Source organism: Trichoplusia ni, chromosome 4, assembly GCF_003590095.1.
Source record: "Trichoplusia ni isolate ovarian cell line Hi5 chromosome 4, tn1, whole genome shotgun sequence".
NCBI lineage: Eukaryota > Metazoa > Arthropoda > Insecta > Lepidoptera > Noctuidae > Trichoplusia > Trichoplusia ni.
This window is the reverse complement of record NC_039481.1, coordinates 11790300-11809852: the sequence shown is the minus strand read 5'-3', so window position 1 is coordinate 11809852 and position 19553 is coordinate 11790300. Positions and strand designations below refer to the sequence as shown.

The window sequence follows — 19553 nt, the reverse complement described above, 5'->3', positions numbered from 1 at the left end:
CTAAAAATGATAAAAACGCCGCCGCCCGCACCCCTCATTATTGTTACAAGGCTCGGACCGCGCTCGCAACAGAGATGTGTTTCTAAAAAATTACAAATTGCATCATAATATTGAATAAAAATTGCATTTTAAATTTATTAAAATCTCATAAATACCTATTTTTTTATCATGAACGTGTTCTAGTCATTGGACACATGAACTGGGCTACTTTTGTAAGCCGACTAAAAAATCACGATGTATAAAGGTGAAGAGTTTGTTTGTTTGTTTGAACGTGCTAATCTCATGACTACTGGTTCAAATTGAAAAATTATTTTTGTTTTGAATAGAACATTCATCGAGGAAGGTTTTAGGCTATAAATCATCACGCTGCGACCAATAGGAATTAAGATACAATGGAAAATGTGGAAAAAACAGGGCAGATATAAATCATAACTTATATCTTCTAACCACGACAAACGACGAAGTCGCGGGCAACAGCTAGTACTAAATACGGCGACCGAGGGTTTTATATTATTAGTTAAGATATTTTTAATCTCATCATGTTTGAAAACGATATTATTATCGTTTGCAAATACGTAGATGACGGTAGGTGTTAATATCTACCGTCATATTTATATCAATCAATAGATATTTATTATGTAAAGTTTTATAATTTATTTTTCTAAATTATTAATATTAAAAAAAAGGTTTCTTTACATAATACATGTACAAAGTCGCAAAAATACTACTTCCAATAATAATGAAACACACTTTCAGAGCAAGACCATGTACAAAGTCGCAAAAATACTACTTCCAATAATAATGAAACACACTTTCAGAGCAAGACAACTTTAATGAAATATTACCGCGGTGTCATTCTTCGGCTGAAAATCTTAACACCGCGATACAGAAAGATGACGTCACTGACATATCGCCATCTATTAGATTTTGACAAAACTACAACAAATATTTTATAAGCCTAAACATTAAACATACATGAGTCGCCATAAAACGATGCGCATAACGCAGAGCCGCCATCCATAAAGCAGGCGGATGTATTTCACAATAAAACATAACATCGTCGGGAACCAAACCTCTCCGCAATGCAGAACATCTCTCAGTCAAATTCCACTTTTGAAAATGAGAGCGCACCGAGACGAAATTCAAATTACAACTGGAGCATGAATCCGAACAAAATGACGTTTCTGCTGTAATAAAAAGTAATAATGTCAAATAATTGCGGCCAACCACGTGTAAGGCGGTTGAACACAATCAAAATGCAATTTGGTTAGGCAGGCGAGGTCGGGGCTCCTAGCGAGCGACACGGCGCCCTCCATCCCCCGGCATCCTCCAGGGCTGCCCAATTTGCCCGAGCAAACCGTAATAGGCAATCTTGTTCAAAAAATGTGCAGAGGACGGGATGCTACGCTGGCAGCTCGCTCCCCGCATCAGCTGATTATATGAAACGAACTCTCGGTGAGCTGAATATCTCGGTTGCTGGTCATTCGCAAAGTTTTCATATAAATTGTTCCAAAAAATGCAATCCATTACTGAAGGCCGGTAGCCCTGTCCCCGGGGCCCGCAATATGCATTGTCCGGGACAGTTCCGTGCTCTTGCCCCTATTGTTGCCTTTCCCAGTGATTGTAATCTGCGTGGAAACGTTCCGGGATCGCTTTGTTTTCAATTTATTATTGTCGCTATTTTCTATCGAAAGTGCATTTATCTCGAAGGGCTTTATATTTAACTATGGTAATCGAGTCATATATTTTGGTATAAATGTCGCTTTAAGCTCTGCCCGTGTCGTTGCCATTTAGGATTTTTATAACGATCCACATAACGCGGTGAAATAGAATGAAATAACTTTTGTGGCGAGCTTTGCGGCATGCATAACATTTTACAATGGCTGACGTTTCAAACATTTTAGCACCCATAGCCGCAGGTCGATTGACCATGACTGACCGTTTCAATTAACGAGTATATTCGTGTAAATGTCAGACCGAAGGGAAGCGGTTTGTTTATTGTGGCAGCTTAAGGCAACAAATCAAAGCGTTTTTCTATTTTATAGATCCCTCACCATTGGAATAAGCGCCTCTAATCCCCAAATAACAATGCCATCAGGCGATTGGGAAGTCTCGCACCTTTTCCGTCAGTGAAATAAAACACCCCGAGTAATTAAGATTGATACTGACAGCCAAGCCAGATGATTTGCAAAACAACACCGCTCTGCAGGAAGTCGGAATTTATTGACATCAGCGTATCAGCAAGCTAAACAGTCGCTTTTTTAGCTTGATGGAAAGTTTATTAGATGCGACAAATTGTTTACTAGTCTACTCTTAGTAATTGAAATAATGTCGGGTTCGGGTCATAGTTGATATTTCCATTTCATGCCAAGAGGAAGTCTAGCACTAGTGAAATGGCATCCATCGTGCAAGGTGGCACCAAAAGGCAAGCTGATTAACTAAACCAGTGAAGTTGGCACTCGCGGTAATTACAGCCTGTAATCGACTCCTCGGCTAGTAATGAACAATTGCAAACTTTACGAAAACCACTTTACAAACTGTAATTTCAGTTGAGTAATTAATATTACAGTGTTTGTGCTTATTTAAAGTGAGATTACCGATGTTAAGCGAGTTCGCGTGTGTCGTAATTATGTAATTTATATGTTAAGTTTAGATCGAAGTGTATTGCTATTGGGGCGGCCTCGCGCCTCGGGAAATAGTTATTACATATTTGGAACTATTACAATGTATCTCCTAACTAGCTTAGAACTAATTTATCTGCTGAGCCTTGCAGACGTACTTGTAATTATTTAATTTAATATTTCGTCAACATCACAAACACCATTTTATATTGTAAATAATTCATTTTGTTATTGCTTGAGCAATACAAAACTATCAATCAAAATATATGTTTGAATTATATCCATTAGAGTCAAAGTAATAAATAGTTTCTTAACGTAAAACAAATCTAAATCAATGTATTAATAATTAGCAGGTAGCTCCAGTAGCTGTGCTGTATATTTCAAACATTAACACATTTCTACAACGTGTAAGCAATTTATTTTGATAAATTGCTTTACACGTTTAATCGGAGGAAAACATCGCCAGCTACTCGGTTCTTTTGTGCTGTACTACACGTTCTCGGAGCTTCTTCTACCAGAAATTATATGTTGTTAGTTCTTTTTTTATAGAGCTTTGAAATGAGAGCTGCTTACATAATGTTAAAAGATCCTATATAATCATTCAGCAGTACTACCTAGTTATTGCATTCAAATATACTACTGCCTAAAGTCAGCTTTAGAGTTATTGCATTATAATTTTCTATTGTTTTAGCACAAAAGTACAAATATCACGCCATGCATTTGCCGTGATACTACAATTGATTCTACAAACGATTTATGATAATAGCAAAATTTCATATTCAAATTCATTGCCCCATAAATCACAGTCATCGTAAAACTGAAGCCTTGCACCGTCTACAGTATTATAAAACTCCATAACCTAGAATTTCCAACAAATTTTGCATCTAATGAAAGGTAGTTGTTCGCGTGATTTAATTTAATTGCTTTAACGGCATATTTATTTAAATAAAGCGCAGTTTATGCACAATGCACACTAATGGCGGGTCCGGAGGCGCACATGATGTTAATGACCTCCCGACGTACTTTGAGTTATGTCCGAAGAATTTTATAGTTATCGCCATTAAATACGCTTTATGATTGTTATTTATGAAGTCGTTATATACCACTTTGCTGGAAATCGTTTTCTGCGTATAACACTATATCCTTAGCAGTGTATATAGCTTTAACAGATTTATTTATGACATTATTAGCACCGATACCTACACACAGTATAAAAATTACATAAAAAGCAAATTTTTCAAGATTGTTATGGGCTTTCCATATAAAATTCGAGACGATAACAAGTATACTCTTTTACCAATAACATCCGCAGACCGACCAACAAAGTCGCAGGCACTTAATATAAAGCAAATCCCGCTGTAGTGCCGCGGGCCCTAAACAGCTCGACGACGATCAATTCAATTTTACTGCATATCGAGTGCCAGCTCCTCGTCAGCAGAAACTTGGCTGAATGTGTGGAGCCCGATGTGTCCGGGATCATCGGGTCATTCACAGCCCGGGGCCGGGACCGCGGGCTGCGGGGCCGCGAGACTGCTCGCGACAACTTTTCTCACTCCACTTATGTCAGCGGTTTCGTTAGATTTAGATTTGCCTGCGGCCGCACTGTCGAAGGCTTGTGTATTATTGTGATTACGTAGTTGGATTTCGAAACATATCGTGGTTTCGTTATTAATCAGCGTTTCTTTTGCGTTAGCGTTGATTTTATACGAACCCTGAAAAACCAGAGCTGTAGATAATAAGCCCTAGTTTATTAAATCAAAGCTGGGAGCAAGTAATAAGTACCTTTTATAATCTTCATAGAGATGAAATAGTCCGTGAAATACATAAATACTCAAAAACACGATCAGTAATAAACTAACCGGAGATTAAACGCTAAGCCGCTCCACTACTCCGGCCGTCATAGAATTCGTTTGAATATAAAACTAACTGTAGTGCTACCGTGTAGTAAAGTGGGCATGCAAAACGCGAGCACAAAAATACCTCGTCAATTCGTAGCGAAGAATAAGTACGCAGCGCCCACATTTATCACCGTTTTAATTCTCCTACACACTTTTCAAAGTACGCGAGGAATACTACAAAATGCAATACAGTTTCCAACATAAAAAGTAAAACTTTAAAACTTGGCATTGTGTGCAGTTTTTATCAGAAGGGAAACTTGCACACCTATTCTTGTAAAAAAAAGTATTGGAACTCGCTATCACCTAGTCGTAGCAGAAGTTCGTGAAATATGCACAATTTTACTTGTAAATCGACAAATGTAATCTGGTTGTTCTCTTTGTAGTCTTTTTGTGTTTTATACCGAGTTCACGTTGTTTCTTTCTGATGGTGCTTTATTGTGTAAGTTATTTGTATGGAGCGCTGCGGCGGTGTGTGTGGCGTATGGCCTTTATGCTCCTATTCCCAAAGGTGAGTAGACGCGTATTGTTACATATTCACTTTTATTTCTGGTTGGTTTTATACGTAACAGGAATATGGTGGTCGTTGGAATTAACCTCCTGAAATAGAAGCAATATTTCAAGCACGACCAGCTTTTCAAAGCAATTGACGGCATGCTATGTATTAACGTATTCGCATAGGTATATAAAATTCCGTATATACCTATGGCTTCATTTCAATATATAAAATTAATTATCTAGCATAATGGCATCGACATGTCGCCAGTAGTTCGCTCTTCAATCTTCACTCTAAAGTGTGTGTGTGCCGTCAAAAACACGTATGACAGCACGGTAGCTTATGTTTAGTCTGTAGGAATTTGAAACTACTTCCTCCCCCAGGGGGGTTATCCATGAGGATTTCCACGCCTAACGAAAACATATGTGAGTGTGTAAGTGCGTGTCCGCGCCCGCAACACACACGCCTCACTAGATGGGCAATCACGTCGCCGCGTCGCCCGCCGCGGCCGCGCGCCGACACTCCGCCACCGAGCGAGTGCGTGACTGCATACAATCGGATGGTAACATTAACCCCTATGAATATTCATTAACTCTAATTATTTTTTTAGTTTTCGTACATTTGTAAGCGAAATTATATTGGTATCTTTAAATTCATGATACTATGGTTTAACAGCTAACTTTTACTTTGAGCACAGAGTGGTGATTTATCTACGGAAAACGTTAAAACAACGTGATTTCCGCGATATCGACATTTGGAGCTTCGCCGAGCTACGCCGTGCTACGGAACCGTCGAGAAACGAAAAATAACAAAACTCTGCTATCAACACGATATCGACTATTCCGAGCTATGCTATGCTAGAAACTACGGAAAACGTTAAAACAACGTGATTTCCGCGATATCGACATTTGGAGCTACGCCGTGCTACGAACCTTGAAAAACGAAAAAATATATTTCGATGATCGATTTTCCACGTTACGACTTTTTAACCTTTATTATACTTGCCGGACCCATTTGCAAATATAAACCAGCCAAAGCCCGACCGAAAGACATACAATCGTACAACTCTACATAGTGTACGTTTGTATGCTCTATAGCTAAAGATAACTTAAGTCCATTATTTTTTTAAACTTAAAATGTTTTATAAATAATAGGACATATTTAATTGCCCTTATTCTACTTAATTAAACTTCCAAGTATTTCAACTAAAATATCTCCATCTATCATGGTCAGGTAACAAATAGCGTTTCTAAATCTTAAAACCTTCACCGAAACTTTACTTAACCGAAATAGAAATCAAATCAAGAGCTCACTATCGACTATCAAGTCAGCTATAACGAGACCAATGAAACGGTTATAGAGTGATCGTTATCAGAGCCTCAGACAGTCTGAGCAAAACGTAGATAGACTTCACTTGATAACTATTACAATTACTACGGTCTGTCATCACGCGACCTGGTCGTTACCGTTCCGTTGCACTCCTTCGGTAAATTAATATTATAGCTAGAAAAACAATATCGAAAGCTATTTGCTATAAAAAACGTTCAGACTTTAATATCGTTTTAAAGGGCTACATTGAAACAGAATGTAAACCTATTGTTTTCAGTTATAACGACCAAAAATATATTTTACAATCAACTTTGCTTTTATTTGATTTTCTTTAAGTATTTTCTATTTCGAAGTCTGTATCAATTTTACAACAACGATATCATTTCTCAATATCATAGACAAGTTATAAATTGAATCTATAAATAAATTGTTGACGTGAATGGTACACAATAAACAATAATCTATACCCTGTATTCTATCTACCTACAATCAAGAAAATACTTAACTTGAAATGTTCTTATGCTTACAACCAACAATGTATGGCCATTTTATATTACATGTTTTATTCACACATGTTCTCATTGCCAGAAAATACCTATAGATATATGTATGTATGTAGCCTTACATACATGTACTACACAGTATTCATCACCTTTCACTCGGAAGCAGATTTACAATGATTAGACTAACAAGCTGGTTAATTAATTAATCCCGTGGCATAATTACAATGCTCGTGGGGACCGCTTAATATCCTACTCTGCATTACTCTAATTTTATCGCCGTGTTTATGTTGGGATATTGGATTTAGTTTCACATGATATTATTCGATTAATCTAGGCTGAATAAAACACATTATCAATATTTGAGCATGTGTAATTAAAATGCTCGTGAGAAGACTCCTAAATTGTTTCGCTTCCCCCTCCAGGCCACCTTTACAGCAATCCATTGGCTTGAAAGATTGCAAGCGTACATAATTAATTATCAAAGGGTTGCCAGCCCATCGGTTTTTACAGCTCTGCTCATCCCAAAGGAAAGAATACGCAATCTAATGAAAAAACAAACTTCGTCAATTTTTCACGAGGGCCGAGTTAAAAATTCGTTTATTTATTCAACGGGAAATAACCTAGAGCCCGTAATAATATCAGACGTTAATGCCTCGACGCTTGTAAAGTAATAAATCCAGTTTTTATAGCAAAATGAGCGGTGGTACAGAATACAATTGCAAATTTTAGAACATAGCCGTGCTCGTAAAACGATCAGATTATTGCCGCAAACGCATTTGAATGCAATAAAACGGAACATTCGGAAATCGTATTTCAAGTTTTCAAATTTTTTCCTCCGTTGTGTGTTCTTTATGGCACGAAGTCACCATCTGCCATGTTCCCAGTTTAGAGGCCCGCCGGGGCCATAATACCCTCTCAGAATTGCCCTCTCGGTGTTCTTTCAACAATTAATTTATCAGCCTAGATTTGGAGGCGTGCTTCACTTGAACTAAACTTAAGAAAAGGCTGCCATAAGCACATTCTGAGTTTCTTTAAGCGCATCAAAGTTTTCACTTAAATAAACATTTGATTTTTGTGAACTCAGTAACAAATTACTTTGGCCCATCTAAAAAGGATTTCAAAATAATATGACTCCAATAAATCAAAGATAGAATATCTTTTAGTTTGTTTACTAAAAGTTTGAAATGAACAAACTTACAACTTATTTTAACGGTCGAAAATAAACTGAGATCAAAAGTTATTTAACTGAATCTATTTAAAATACATAGACATAAAGTCTTTGAAAAGTTGAAAAAATATAACCAGTCAATCACATCTCGCTTATAACTTTAGAATTCCGTACAAAGTGGCTGAACAAAAAAACATTAATAATGTCGGTCACCCATCATTTTCATGACCATACCGTATTGTTGCTATTGCATAGGTAAACACCGTCCGTAAATAAAGTTATCGCTGTCTCTAAGATAAAGCCTTTTTGACGAATGGATAGACGAACAGCCAGCGAGGCCTTATTTATATGGTTCCGTTTTTAGTCTATGGTTATGCAACCCTAAAAATGTATAAAAGAATATTACGTTCCACTTTGCTATCTCTTTACTCAGAGACTCCACGTTCACTCAGAACGTTCAAGATTTTTTTAATGTAACTTTAGTAATCTTTAGTAAACGGTCTTAGCCAGTTACGATATGGCATAACATCTTAATGGACATTTGTAATCTATCACGTTTGAGAAGAGTGGCAGGCGGGTCCCGAACGTCTGCTGCGACGCCGACATGTTCCGAATCTAAACAACTATTCGTTACGTCGCGGGGGATTGCAAAGTCGACGCCTCACCAAAATATCTGAAAGGGCAAAAAAAGCTGGCAAATTGCATCTTCGCATGATATTCGCCATGATCACGCGTTATCCCCATAAGAGCATGAAAACGTGCCCAGAACGTCAACTACTAAACGTACGCATTCCAAATATATTCGGACCGACTTTTTTGTTGTTTGCCGTCGACACGAATATATACGATGGGCTATTTGCTATGACTATTTTTTTATCATTTGTGAAATCAGGTCTGTATTGATAACTAAATAAACACTGATTGTATGAGGGTCTCGATTCAAAAAGGTTTTGTTTTCATTCAAAATAAGCGAGATTTTTCGAATGTGAGAAAGGTTTCTCGACAGCTAGTTTTTTAATTAACATAATTGATGTAATATCTCGGGTATGTAGCACCTTTATCTAGACCAATATAGTAAAGTAATAGTAATCTGAGGAAAAAACAGTGAAACAGAATCCTGATTCCTCCTAGTAGAACCGCGTGTAGAGACACAGTGCGCCAGCTTCGTAGCTGTATGTGTGGCGTAGCACTTGTAGTGACGGCGGGACGCTTTGATCGCTCGTACGGAACCGACTGTAGCCACGACCAGCCTTTTTATGGCTTTTAAACGCTTTTAGTCAGAACTAACAAACTTTGATATTAGTAAAAACATTGAATAGGGCAACTAAAGCTTTGATTACCGAAACGTAAAAACATCGTTTTGGGCAAGAATATAAATATCAGAACCGTGTGTAACCCTGGATACTTTTTAAGTAACACCTCTAAGTATTCCCACTACTCCAAAGTGTCTCTTAATTTTCTGAACATTCTCGGTATCACTTCGCGGTGAACAAAACCTCTCGATTACATTCCAAAGCCAGCATAATTTTGTTTGTCCTAATGAGATTCGAGAGCGAGTCAGTTTGGTTACGTAGTCCCACTTCTGGGTGCATTACGTGAATTTAATGTGCAACTATCAAGTCGGGATTTGCTCATTCTGGAGCAGAACCGTATGAATGTTTAGTGAAATTTTATGTAGACGACAAACTTTACTGTTTTTAGAATTCTCTTGATGAAGAAATACGTTTTACACATTATTAACCTTTTTGCGAATTACACAAGTTTTTAAAGTTGTGTTATGGACTCGTGAAAGAATATTTTCTCTTTTTTTTCTACTCAGCATATTCTTAGGATCAGATTGACTTTACCCTATAGCCTTTGATCTCCCTAGAATACAATGTTCTTTACCAAGACACTCTAAAAAGAGAATCAGTAATCCGAACTAAACAAACTACACAAAAAACCTTACAGAAAATGTAAATAGAACTCACCTAGTTTATCTTGCATGACGGTCTTGGTGTCGCAGTGCACGAGGCAGAGGATGAGGAAGAGTGCAACGTGCGGCGCCATGGCGGCGGCGGGGGGCGGTCACGTGTGCGGGGCGCGGGGGGACGCCGCTCCGCTGCGCGCGCGCCGGTACATGCCTCGCCGTAACTGCAACATCAATAATCTATCAAGTCATTGATCAATATCTCAAAGTAATTAATTTTATTTATTATTTTTTATTTATTACCACATAATAATTTACATTGTGACTCATTGTGTAGTACAGAATTAGCAGGTTACACTAACAATATCCTCCACATTGAATAAAACCAACAATTTTCTGTAAATTGTCTTTCTTCCATGACATTTTACCTACTGTAAAGTGCTAGTGTTCAATTGAAAAAATAATAGATGCTTCTAACACAGTTGTGTGTTTATTTTAAGGTGATCTCTACGTATGATGAACTGTAAAAGTTTTATGGTAGCAGAAAATACTATTATTAATGTAATAATGATTTAGAGAGCAAAACTTTCCAAAATTTCTACGTCTTAAACATACATCGAAAAGCTGACTTTATGTTACGGCGAAACACACTAATATCTCATGAAATATGTTATTTTTACTTATATTCGTAATGAAAATTCCCTTTGAACTCACTTTGCAAGCGAGCTCTATTTCCAAATCAACAAATTCAAGTAAACTGAAACTCTTTGAAATGTTTTTGTGTGGAATCTAATTGAATTTAAATTAAACTAGACGGTTGATCGGCAGATTTAAATTAATAATATGTAGACTCAATTACACAAAGTAAAAATATGGGTAAAGCTTTAAAACTAAATTAACATTTAAATAAATTGTCCCACTTTAGAGGTAGTTTAAATAGGCTTTTAAATTAATTGATAGAAAAAAACCTTCAGGAGTTAGTTTCAAATAATACTAGCTTTGTTAGTATAAGCTTGAAGTTTTAAGTACGACACTTAAAAGTAGAATTGAGTCTGGGATGGGTTATGATAACATGACCTTTGGTATTAATGAGATACATTTACAGACTCGTATCTACTTATTAGACGAGACATAATTAAATAACGAGGACGACATATGGATAAATAACTTCGTATGTAGGTGTTTCTTTATTTATTTAAGCCTATTATTTGTAGTCTATTCATATTCAAAATTAGAAGAACGACGGTATATTCTCCACGTTATTTACATTTCCATGGACTTTTCATACACAGTTCGCTTCAAGGTCAGATTCATCTTCTAGGTTCCATTCGCAGCAGAATTTCAAAAAGAAGTTAACCTGGACTCTCCCTGGACACTACGACAGATTTTATTACCGCCATGAATAAATTCTGCCGCTGGGACCACCGCGTCGCACCTCGTAAATTATAACGACACTTTAAACCCTCGGACCGATTTACTGCGCCGCTTTAGTGTGCGATGGTATAAACATGTGGCGTACTCGAGCAGCGATGGATGTTGTGTTAAATTATATCGACGACGGTTGATTGGGTTTGTGGTACAGGATTATTTCGCTCGTTTAGAGGGCTGATTTTAGACAAAGGTTGGCGATGAGAGAGATCGATGGAAAACAGGTGAAAGCCAATTAGTTTTAGAATAGAAAGAGCAAATAATGAAACAAAATAAAACATCATACTTTATAAGTAAAATGCAAATACATTTTTTGTGCATTCATGAAAAATAATATCAATTCTTAACGTATCAAAAAAAATATTATTTTCAGGCAGATGATAAACTGCTAAAAAAAGTCCCCGATAAGTTGTAGTCTATTTAACATCTATAGACGACATTGTAGTTAATATCACACTAAACATGTACATGTACGTTATCGAAAACAACAGCTCACTACTCACGTTACATATTTTATGACGTGATCCAACATTTCCTGGTCCTTTCCTACGAAGCCTTGGCGAGAAGGACCGAATTTTATGGTTATTAAAAATTTTTGCGACTGCCCTTATCTGTGATCATTAAAAAAGGGTTTTATTGTGTACGAGGACGGCGCTGGTTGCGGTCTAGTAAAGCGGGCAAGTTTAATGTATCCAGATATTCGGTCTGACGGATTGCACAGTTGTTCACTATTCATAAAGGGTATTGCATAACTAGCTAACATAAATTCATAATTTTCTACTCTAATTCCTACGAGCAGAAGCGACGACATACAACAAATCAGAAAGCATATTTTTTGTATAAATTAAATTGTAATTTAGTAGACTAATTAATGTGGTCCTAGGAGAGGCACCAAAGTCCGGGGCAAACAAACCGGCTTGTTTGCAGAACTCATACGTGCGGGATATGCGACTCGTGTTTATGCTCGCCACGCCGGGATTATTACCACTTTTACTGCTTTTTTCTTACATATATTGCGGATAATTAATTCGTCTGCGAATTAGTTTGTTTTAGGGTTATTTTTATTAGTTCGGGGATGTTTACGCAAGACATTATATGAAATATAAATGAAATACAGGTCTACGTTGTAACCATTCTATCCTACATGTTACTAAGCGTAAAACAATGATGTGCAAGTGTAGTGAGGCGGCGTGACGTCTCCTCGCTGTGTGCTGAGATAGTGGCAGTAACGTGTGGCCGGCCGCCGGGCGCTGCGTCACACGCTTTAATTAAACCCGCCGCGCATGGACCAGAGCATTTCGGTAACAAAGCTGATTTATAATTGAAAGCCGATACGTTTAGTAACTCACTTCTGTTCTATATGCATGAGGCCATTTGTTAGGACGCTCTGAGACCACCAGCGTTCCGGATTTTAGATTAACATCATAATTAGTGATAAACCATTATTTATGTCCTGTTTTAAATTGTTAACTAGGATATAATATACTGTGTACGAGTTTGTTAGGCACCGTAAATAAGCTATATCGAGATAAAAAAACTATTTGAAAAAGGTATTTGTTCCGTTGAAATAGTCGTAAGTAACGGCCTTTTCTACACCGTTTGTTATACCAAAAACGAACCGCAAACATTCATCACAGAACCCAAACGCAACAAATAGACCTAAAAAATGTACCGCCTCCTCCTATATCCCATCACTGACCAACAAACGCTTTCGTCAGCGTTTTTTCGTCCATAAAGCACCCGCGTCGAGTCTACGGCCAAATGTACTCATGTGGACATTCGGCCGGCGTAATGGATTGTGACATTTATGGCCGAGACGCTCCCGATATTTGCTTCGACAGCGGCCAATCATTATAAATCACCGAAACTCTAATAAACTCGTCTGTTGTTACTCTCAATGCAAATGCGATTGAAATTTTGATTAAACCGAAGCCAGATGTTCGTGTTTGTTATGATCGATGTTTGTATCAATATCAGTGGGAGAAATTGCGGGCGGTGACAGCAAATGTTGCTTAATGTTATGAACAAATAACTATATCAATATATTATCAATGATAAACAAAAAAAAAACATACATTTCTTTAATAAAGTCAACACAATAACCCTGTTATAATTCACAATAAAAAAGCTCTTGCTTTTGTTTTAAAGCTGCAAAACAGGATCGGGAATTTCACAAAAATGCCCTGAATACAATAGCTAGGTTGAGCAACGTACACTTAAACTATTTCCCATTAAGCCAGTTGTAACAGCGGAGCTGGCAGATCGAGAGCCAATGAAATTGTTCTAGAAATAATCGGAACAATCGCTTGTAGTGCCCTCTAGCGGTGAACGTGGCAAATTGGAGTGTGCACTGAACAATGCACGTTTTTGTTTGTGTCTCTTTGTTTTGTGCATATGAAATCTGGGAATTGTTTCCAAACTCTACAGATATCGTGTTGTTTTAATTATTTCATTATAAATTAAAACTGTATTTTTCCTTGAGATACTTTGGTAGGTATTATCTAACTTAATATAAAGGTGTAGAAAAAAACATTTCATTCAGATATGACCATAACTTTTCGTGCCTTTTTTAAAATTTTAATTGCTTAGGTTTTTTTTTGAAACAAATTATTCGAAGCATTACATTATTATATTAACTGTCCTTATTTAACTTGTTACTTTATTATTTTTAAGATTTTAACATTTTTAACCCTAGTAAAATGTAGCTAATATGGATGTTTAGCAAAGGTGCCAAAATAGATGTATTTATAGTGACTGTTTTCCACTTAGTTAACCAGCCAATCAAATTATAAGTGACGTGTTTTACTCAAAAGCGTTTGCTAGCACTAATAAGCTGTGAGCAAAATAAACGGCAACCAACATCAATGCAAAATGTTACTTATGTCTATTGGAATACGAGTTAATATTTCATAACAGACATTACCCAGCCCAGGTTTATCTGATTACTTAAGCGTTTGTTAGCTGTGACTTACATAATCAAGTTTAGTTTGAAGTTATAGATGGATATTTCGTATTGCTTAATTAAAATTCCCATTATTTAATTTTCAAAAGACGTTATTTTATGTCTTTATATTTCTAGCGGCGAGTATTGTTTGAGGCATACTGTAATCCTAGCTGACGTTAGATTCGATTTCGATCTGGACTATTTGACCTGTACAATCCATTTTCTAAGTTAAACTGTATCTAAGTAATTCGCAACTCTTAGTTAATCTTATTCTAGGTAGTGGTTACTGAATGTAAGAACAAATAATTATGTATTAAATTCTTGAAATCCAATATTTCAAAAAATTATATGGGTATACCTTCACCAAAACGTTTCCGTATTGATCTACTTCAAGTCTTTAACTTTCAATAATAAATTATGAATACTCTAATTACTTTCGATCAATATCACTCTTCGCCGGAGTTTTACAAATCACTTAGAAAGAAGAAGAAAAAATATAAAATTAAAAAACTGTATAACAAGGATACGCATTTACAAAGTCTCAGCGCCGCGGCGTTATCCCGCAACTTTCCCGATCAGTTTCATTAACAAACTGTTACAAAATCATTTCATACTGAAACTTGGTCGAACTTCAGCTATTACCTTTTATAGAATTTTTATGCGGCGTGAAACAGCGATGGCGATATAAATCGGTATCGAATAGTAAGTAATTCTTATCACGAACGGCAGCTAATAGCGAAATAAATCGGATTGATACAGGCTTCGCAGCTCGTTTGTTAGGTGTTATTCGCAGGAGGCCTTGACCGGCCACGGACGTGTGGAAATGTAATCAATGAGCTCCTCCACTGATGAGACTCGCTGTGGCTACCTTGTGTGTTCATTCTTTTGATACTGCATTTTATAACACAATAGGTTTAACGCGACATTATTTTGGTTCTGAGCTTTATAATGTTTCAGTTTAGCTTTTATCATGGAGTTTTCATAAACTCGTCATAATATTGAAAATTGTAATCTGAATAAATATTGCTGGCGGAACTTTTCATATATATATGTATATATTTTTTTGCAAGGACTTTCCATAATAATGCCGTGTTAACAGTTTGTCATAGACATTTTAGATTGACAAACTGAAAAACAAATTAAGGCCATTTTACTATGGTTCAAAATTACATTTCTACACCAAAAATTTTGACGGTTTGAAATAAGTTCCGAACATCGCATATCCACGTAGGTCTCGTGTAGTCTTTTGTTGAGTACTAGGTGACAACAATGTACATTGTACGGTGGTATTGTCCTCGCAGGATCGATGATCAGGATGCGATCTCAAAGCGATTTGAATGTATCACTTGAAGCTGTCTTTGACACTGTTGACTCGTCGAACAATAGAATAGGCTTGCGACAAGACAAGCGCTTGCTACGTGGCCTATACACTCGGAATACTCAAATTGTGAAACGATGGATTTTCCTTTCTGCTTGAAGAATCGTGTTTCAATAACGGTTCATAAATAAATTATCCATAAAATTATAGAGATAAAATAACTATTACTTTAATATTGATGCTATTTATTTACCTAAATATATTTGACAATAATTATTACAGTTGAAGTATTCCTTCATAATTAATTTAATAGCGCTATCATTACCCAGCTATAAAATATCATTTGATGTTATAATTTAAACAAAGAACTATGTTTATAGGCAGTAACAACACGGAAGCCCGCGGTAGTGTCAATTTAGTGACACGTAATTGACACTAACAACTTTAAATCGCTTCCAAACGTCATATTACAGGTAATCATGTATGTGTGTACACGGGAATATGTTGTGTCGAAACAGTTACATGTTGGGGTTCCGATAAAGCCGCGCTAACACGAAATGTTCCACTACCAGAACGATACGTTTCATGGTATTCGTCGGGAGAACGAGTGTTGTATGCCGATACATAACCTAATTGTCAGTCATTAATTTTAAATATTCGTTATCTTAACTAATCTTCGTTTCTTACATAGAAATCTAAATAATAAGGTAATATTTAGATTTCTATGGTTTCTTATGTTGTTTCTTGCCGGTTCTTCTCCATAAGAATGACGCTTTGGAACCGTCATTATTGTAATGTTTTAAAAGAGCGTTTTAAACGGTCTATTTGAAATAAAAACTTTTGATTTTGATCTCTTTTTCTGTGTCTAGGTTAAGTTGCGAACAAAACGTCTTAAAAAAATGAATTTGAGTGAATGGTTCATAAAAGATATAGATAATTGTTCAACAAAATTTCGTTACAAGCTAGAATAGTCATATAATAATATCCTCTATTTTTATAATCCTATCTAAACACAAGTGGGTGTGAGAGTATTTTAAGTTCGTGGACATTTTGAACCGCCCACACTGACCTTACAAGTTTCCACATCAATTTTAATCAGCAAACGTTTCTGATCGACAGGAGTGACGTGAAGCTATTCACTATATTGGTTTCTACGACCCCATAGGCAATCCCTCACACAATCCAACCAGGAACGAGTGTTATTGCCTAACCAATGTTTTTGAGGTTATAAGATATGAATTAAAAGCCATGGGATATTGAGGACAGTGGATAAAAACTGAAGCGTGAGCCGGGTGAGTAACAGGAACAAGTTTTGTAGTAATATAGTAACAGCCAGCCTCAAATTAAACAAAGCGATAAGTGCTCTACAACTGATAAACATATTTACATATATCCTACTACTATTATAAAGGCGAAAGTTTGTAAGTATGGATGTATGGATGTTTGTTACTCTTTCACGTAAAAACTACTGAATGGATTTGAATGAAACTTTACCACAATATAGCTTATACATCAGAATAACACATAGGATACAATTTTTGAGGTTTCTAATGTGAGGTCGTAAAAAAACACATTTTTTGCGCTTACATTGCAAACGCTGACTGAATCCTACAAGATAGATAGAAGGCAGATAAATAGATAGAAGGCAGGTATAAATTATAACTTATAACCACGCGAACGAAGTCGCGGGCAACAGCTAGTATCTTAATAAATACACAACAGATGTGTGTCTAAAATTGTCTTTGCCACATTATTCAAATCTTCAACAGGTTTTTCTAGGTTCGACAGTTTGAACTCTGACCAATACTAGATGAGTGGAGGATAAATTTATAAAATACTTGAACAATTTATGTTTCTTGACTATTTATTTATTTTGATGTAACTTGCCAACATTGATTTAACAGAAAACTATACGAATTAAACATAGCAGTACAATGTTTTCACTGAACACGAATCTAAATATTTCGCATGATTATTCATAATTTCCCAATAATCACATACATATGAACACAAAAGTTTCATAGAAGTTCGTCAGCGGTCGCGAGGTGTGCTGCGTGCGAGCTCCTTCGTGACCGCCAGCAAATTATAGCCAGTGCTCGGGCTGCAGGGATTGAGGTCAGGACCGAGGGGGGGGGGAGGGAGCGGGGCGCAGGGGAGGAGGGGTATTATGGATACTTTGACTTTGAAAGTGGATACTTCCACCGTGTTGGATCATTCCATCGCTGTGGAACGAGCGGAGCTTGTTCTGTGTGGCATGGAACATCCTGTGATAATGGTAACACTATGGTTTATGAAACAGTTACTATAGTTATATTATGTTAAGTAGGTAAATTGAAAATTATTTAACGCTAATTATATTTGTCGAGCAACGAATTCGAAAATATAATTTGCAAATTTTTGTTAAAAGTAATTTTCTTAACTTTAAATAGATAATTTTGGTATATTCTTCGTTTGCTGTTGTAGTTAGCAATTTCAGCAAAATGCTAGCTTCTGAGGAAAGTATTATGAGAGCACTCGCACCCAAACAGTATTCCAGATAGTCTACTTAGTACTTCAGGACAGCAGCATTACAATTAAATTTCGAAAGTTTGAAACTTCTTATATTCTAATTATCTTGATTAAAATCGAGATCTCTCAAGAACATGTAAGTTCGTTTATCCAACTGCTGTTTAGAAGCAAACTTTCTACTACTATATAATCAAAGAATTAAACTTTAGTAAGTACTTTAATCGCTTGGCAATTTGTAGATGGAAGGCAGCCAACCGAGACCGGCCACGACATCGCACGGAGGAGATAAAACCGTTTCATATAACCAATGAAATTGTATCTTTTAAAATAATTAAAGCTGTGATAAAAGTCTGAAGATTTAAAAGGGTTTCCACGAAAGATAAAAAATGTAAGGACTCGAGATGCGGAATGCAAAGATATATTTTTTTTTTAGAAATTAGTTTAATCAGGAACTCTCACGGGCGAAATCAACGGGAGATAAAAACTTCCCGAAAAGGGTTGAGCCCTTTTTGATCACTCGCATCAATTTGAAGGTAGTGCTTTACACTTTTTATGCTAGTTATACATAGTATTTATTGAAACAATTCCTTTTGGAGGAACTGCCCATTTTGCTCAACCTTTTTATGAGGTTATTACGAGTTTATTGAGCTACGGTACCAAAGTGTTCTATTTAACTATTGTCAGTTTTAATGATTTGGATAATAATCCCTTCCCTCCTATCAAGTTTACGATAAAGGTCTGTATTTGATTTGACAAATTGCTAACTGAATATTACATTGCTGGGCAATCACGAACAAAGTGCTATGAGAAATTCCAAGTTGGGCATCCTAAATATCTGCGTAGTATTGGGTACATCGGTGAGGCGAACCGCAAAACTGGAGTAAAATATCCATCCATCAGCATGTCACTACGTAGGTTGGGGACTAAATGGAATACTACAGGAGCTTGTGTATACCAAGGGTAAGTTCTATACTTCTTGGTATTTAGGCCATTTGCCTCATATATTAGAAATAAACCAAAAATACCCGAGGTCCCAATTTACGTACCTAGCATGTTTCAATGTCTTTATTTTAAAGGAAAATTATTTTACCACAACTTCACATTTTACCTGCAAAATTTCTTGCTAACAATCTTTTGGGTAGTCGATGGGGACATTTGAAATTCATATTTGGATTACAACACAAAGGTGAGATGAAGTTTGAAGACAAAGGCTTGAACTCAGCTCGAACGCCGCGATAATTACAGCTAAACTTCGAACCCAAACCGACACTAAGGTAAGACGAGCTTGAAGCAATTAACGCAGATCGATCTTAATTGATTAGCCGCAGTCGAGGAGATTTCATAAATTGTTTTATAAAGAATCTAATGGGCTAGGAGGGTGAATTTGGACCACTCGGCGAAGTTCAGAAGTCGTCTCAGTTCAATCTTAATTGT

The 19553-nt window shown here is 36.5% G+C and overlaps 1 protein-coding gene across 1 annotated transcript in view; it reads right to left on the bottom strand.

Moving 5' to 3' along the window:
• Positions 1–19553, bottom strand: part of LOC113493028 (nephrin) — a 214876-nt gene that overhangs the window by 149897 nt on the left and 45426 nt on the right. The window contains exon 2 of the mRNA XM_026870802.1: positions 9983–10145. Coding sequence (XP_026726603.1) covers positions 9983–10061 — 79 coding nt within the window. The 5' untranslated portion in view covers positions 10062–10145. The remainder of the gene's footprint in view (positions 1–9982; positions 10146–19553) is intronic.